The sequence below is a fragment of the Empidonax traillii genome, unplaced genomic scaffold (genome assembly GCF_003031625.1).
Source record: "Empidonax traillii isolate 1590-97213 ecotype Southwest subspecies unplaced genomic scaffold, ASM303162v1 scaffold1213:size316513, whole genome shotgun sequence".
NCBI classification, from domain to species: domain Eukaryota; kingdom Metazoa; phylum Chordata; class Aves; order Passeriformes; family Tyrannidae; genus Empidonax; species Empidonax traillii.
This window is the reverse complement of record NW_020956406.1, coordinates 292,516-297,499: the sequence shown is the minus strand read 5'-3', so window position 1 is coordinate 297,499 and position 4,984 is coordinate 292,516. Positions and strand designations below refer to the sequence as shown.

Below are 4,984 nucleotides of genomic sequence, written 5' to 3'. Positions count from 1 at the left end.
GGAGTGAGGGGTTTCAACTATTTCTGTTTACCAAGAAAAGATTTCTGCACAGTAAGAAAAAGAGGATTTTGCCATCTGAACCCAGTCCCACAAAGGGAAGCTGAGTTCTTCCAGCCAGCCTAACTCTTGGCATTGTAGGTTAAGGTCTTCAGTCCATGTCTGTCTAGCCCTGGATATCATCATGGTTCAGAAAAGCTCCAAATAAGGAGGCACTGTAAGTTGTTGCCCTCTGGGGTTTGTGTGTCAAACCCAGGTGGGACCATGACCTCAGCCCATGCAGCAGACACCCTTGTTTCAGTGATATCAATGCAAAGTTTATTTAGGAGGAGGGGGAGCAGTGCAGAATACATTTGGATTTACTCTAAAGCTTTTTGCATTGGAAGTGAAAGGTGTGTTAGGCTTTGCAGCAGGATCCAGTGGTTTCAGCAGTAAGGAGATCCCGAGTAAATTCCTAGGTTTAGAAGAAATTTTCATTGCTCTTCAATGTCTGGTTCATTAAAGTCTTGTACATCCCAAGGCCTGCACAAAGAAAAAAAAATTCAGATTTTCTCTTTGTTTATAGTTCCCCCCCCCCATTTACTCTCAATCTATGTGTATTTTCCTCTTGAGTATAAGTGTTTTCCAAAATATATAATATGTGTAGTCATTCTGGGACAGCCCTGTGCACTCACACCTGTGAGTAAGAAATATTTCCTGTCGCCTCAGGAAAAGCAGGGAATTGATATCGGGGTGAATGAATTCATTCCTGAGTGAAAATAGAAGGCTATTTTTCACATCATAATTTCTTTGTACAACGGTGTTGCTCTTTTTGCACACACTTGAAGGCACTCAGGCGCCTGTGGTCACCCACAGCACAGCCACCCAGTTCTGGAAATGCCAGGACCTGGAAAGGGATCAAACAGAGCTGAGACTACACAAGGGGTGACAACTCTGATGGTATTTTATCCTTCTTGCTGGAGCAGAGCACGATGCACATCTCAGGAGAAACAGCACCGTTCATACAATCATAGAACATCCTGAGCTGGAAGAGACCCCACAAGGATCATCAAGTCCAACTCCAGACCCTCCACAGGACACCCCAATGATGCCACCATGTGCCTGAGAGCTTTGTCCAAAAGCTTCTCGGACAACGTGCAACACTTGACTCAAGGTGTAACACTTGACTGTCCTCGTATCTTTTTTTCCCCTTTATATTTAATTTAAATTCTCAGTAACCCCTTGGGATTTAGGACACGGAAATAATATTGTCATGCTTCAGATGTGCCTTGGTGAACACGAAACTCACCATTTACAGCAGGAGCGGAACCCAAAGCAACTTCCAACTTTAACCAGATGGACGGGGCATCTTCCAGAGTGACAGGTCCCTTTTCTACAGAGAAACATTTCCCTCCGGGGTGAAGACAAACCTGCAACAATAACAAAACGTTTCCTTTCCTCTGGCTCTGCGGGGCAGGGCAATGCAGTGGAAGGGTTTTCCATCCCTGGAGCTGCCTCGGCCACCAAGCTGCCTTAAGGGGCCCAGATTTGGTCATTTTGAAAGGCCATGGGAGAGATGAGGTTACAAAGCAGGTCTACACCTTCCAGAGGTGGGATCCTCAGCTCACAGTGCATCGAAGTGGATGGCCCTAAAGTCCAGGTGGAGAGTGAGACAGACTTCCTGACTAACTGTCAGGACTTCAGAAGTCGAAATTTCTCCGCCTTTGAAAAAGTTTTCAGCGCTGAGTTGTTTGATTAATTCCTATTTGGATTCTAGTAATTTTAACCAGGAGTGGTTAAAACGTGCTTGGGAATTTTGCTTCAGGTGCACAAAAACCCCTTTCTTGCATCTCTTTCCCATCTTACCTGGAGAAATCTGGAGTGTCAAGAAGAGGAGAGAAAAGAGCAGATAAAGGATCTTCATGGCTGTGGATTCCCCCTGTGTAGGGAAAATGACCAAGAACGACGTTTGACAGACAGTCCCTGCGATCTGCAATCTCCTGAACTATACAAATAGCTAATTAAAAAAATTAATGTTAATTAAAAAAAAGCGACTATATGGTTTTTTTTCTTCAAGCATTCAAAAATAACCAGTAAGACCCATATGACATCATGAGTGCTTTGTGGGGCAATGTGTTTTCAGGACATGTGATCATTAACTTGCTTTAATAAGTTGATTACTCACAATTCTTTCACATTTCGAAAATAGATCTTAACCAGAAGAGAATCACAGAACCCCAGAATGGTTTGGGTTGGAGGGGACTTCAAAGATCATCTCGTTCCAACCCCCTGCCATGGGCAGGGACACCTTCCACTATCCCATGTTGCTCCAAACCCATCTAACTTGACCTTTAACACTTTCAGGGTTGCAATCATAAATTTACTTTTAGCTAAATGTTTTATCTAGTTGATAAGCAACATAGGCAAAATGAGGGGATGATACAGGCAAACTTATAAAGTTCAGAAAAAAAAATTAATTCATTATGCAATATCAAAATTTGTCAAGACATAACAGCTGGAATAAATGATTTTTGTCAAAATCTTCAGTCTTGGTCTAAAGGCAGAAGTTCTAGAATGGAAATGTACAACCAAATCAGTTCCTATTTGATAAATAAAATCTGAAAAGAAAACACTATGCTTTCATCAAAAGAGTTAATAGTTTAAACTATTATTAGCAAACTAGGATAATATGGCCAAGAAGGGACTTATGGATAAAGAAGTGGCAGTTAATGTTGTTTATCTTGGCATTAGGGAATGTTCTGATCTGTCACAAATTATGTTCTCTTAAGCAAGGAAGGGAATTGAGATTGTGCTGAAATGTCATATTTCTGCAAACAGAATTGATAGAAGGTGGTCCAAAACTATTTAAAAATAATTAGAATGTTTACATAAATTAGAAGTTTACACAAATGTCTATATATTTGAAAATATCAGGAAAAACAAGGAGATAAAGTTAAAATTCTGAAAATCAAATAAAGTTCTTAACGTAGGCCTAGATTAAACATATAATATATATTATATAATATAAATATATAATATGAAACTTATTATATATTGTGTTATTGTTATATAATTATTTATAATATATTTAATATTAAAATATTATGTATATTTAATGGAGAGAGATATATAGAGATAGATTTCCATTGAAGAGGCCACCAATTTTTCTGGACCACAGACCTCTCTAAAGGAACCTGACACAGCCAGATGTTTTCTCTATGAATTAGTAGGCAGAGTATTTTTATCAAAGCCATCTAGACATTAGTACATATTTGAACTACTTATTCAACCTTTCCAATTTTCAAAGAACTTATATTTACCTTTTTCACTGACATACAAATTAAAGTTAATAATGCAGAGGTCTGGGGTTTTATTTTGGGGTTGGATTGTTGAGGGAAAGACAAAAGCTTACTTTGAAAAAAAAAGACTAAAAAGAACTGAGATGTTACCAGGTATCAGGTGAGCCCAGAAGCCAAAAAAGACCTGCTCTTGGTCCCTTCCCTCCAGAGGACTTTGGCTGTGGGGCTGCAATCCTCTTTTATAAGGTGTTTGCAAAAGGCACTGAAAACTGCTTTCTCTTCTGAGCTATACATTGAACCAATCAAAAACTTACACTTTTTTTCGGTGGCACCCAATCCAACCAGAAAGAAGCTGCTTTTCGCTTCCCGATGGTAAAACAGGGTTTCTCTCTCAATCTGTCGAAATTTTTTTCTGGAAAATCCCAGGTTATTCATGCAACACTTCTTGTGACACCCTGGTTTGTGTAAGACCCGTTAACCCACCATGGTATGTGTCAAACATCTTGAGACACACGTTGAACTGTCCCTGCTTAGGAGCAACATAATCCATTGCAATGCGAAGCATCTGCCTGTTCCTCTGCCCTCCCAGTTAGTTGATTCTCTGTTCCATAAGTATAGAATCACAGAATCACAGAATGGGTTGGCTTGGAAGGTCATCTTGTTCCAACCCCCTGCCATGGGCAGGGACACCTTCCACTAGCCCAGGTTGCTCCAAGCCCTGTCCAACCTGGCCTTGGACACTTCCAGGGATGGAGCAGCCACAGTTTCTCTGGGCAGCCTGTGCCAGGGCCTCACCACCCTCACAGTGAAGAATGTTTTCCTAATATCTAATATAAACCAACTCTCTTTCCGATTGAATCTATTCCCCCTTGTCCTGTCACTCCAGGCCCTTGTAGTCTCTCCCCATCATTCTTGCAGGCTCCTTTCAGATACCGAAAGGCTGAAATTAGGTCACACCAAAGCCTCCTCTTCTCCTGCTGGACAATCCCAATTCCTTCAGCCTTTCCTCGTAGCTGAGCTTCTCCATCCCTCTGATCACCCTGGTGGTCTCCTCTGGCCTCGCTCCAACAGGTCCACATCTTCTTGTCCTGGGGGGCCCAGAGCTGGAGGCAGCTCTGCAGGTGGGGTTTCACCAAGTTAGATATTAGGAAGAAATTTTGCTCTATGAGGGTGGTGAGGCCCTGGCACAGGTTGCCCAGAGAAGCTGTGGCTGCCCCATCCCTGGAAGTGTCCAAGGTCAGGTTGGATGGGGCTTGGAGCAACCTGGGAAAGTGGAAGGTGTCCCTGCCCATGGCAGGGCGGTTGGAATGACGTGAGTTTTAAGGTCTCAGGCCATTCTTTGATTCTACGATATGAAATCGTTTTTTTAGATCATATTTTACTTTACACCTCACTTCAGTCAACAAATATTGTTCATTCAGTGTTTTAATGTGACACATAATGTAGTTAATAATAGGTAACGATATATTTGCCGATTTGAATGATTAATTGACCAAGAGCTCTGCAAATGGCACCATGTCTTGCAGAGCATTTAGTGTCAAATTTAAACTGAAATATTTTAATTGTTGACTGATCCATCAGTTTAGTTACTAGTGATGTAATTTTTTCAATTCTTTGATGTTAAATTCTAAAGTAGAATCATAGAACAGTTGGAATTAGAAGGGGCCTTTCAAAGGTCATCTAGTCCAACCCTTCTGCAATTAGCAGGA

The 4,984-nt window shown here is 41.2% G+C and overlaps 1 protein-coding gene across 1 annotated transcript; it reads right to left on the bottom strand.

The window, feature by feature from the left end:
* Window positions 1-310: 310 nt before the first annotated feature.
* LOC114069195 (antimicrobial peptide THP2-like) lies at window positions 311-1,900 on the bottom strand. Its single transcript, XM_027905823.1, has 3 exons — window positions 1,843-1,900; window positions 1,286-1,406; window positions 311-519 (listed from the first exon to the last, which is right to left on the bottom strand). The coding sequence occupies exons 1-3, from the start codon at window positions 1,898-1,900 to the stop codon at window positions 471-473; spliced, it is 228 nt and encodes a 75-aa protein (XP_027761624.1). The 3' UTR covers window positions 311-470.
* Window positions 1,901-4,984: the final 3,084 nt, after the last annotated feature.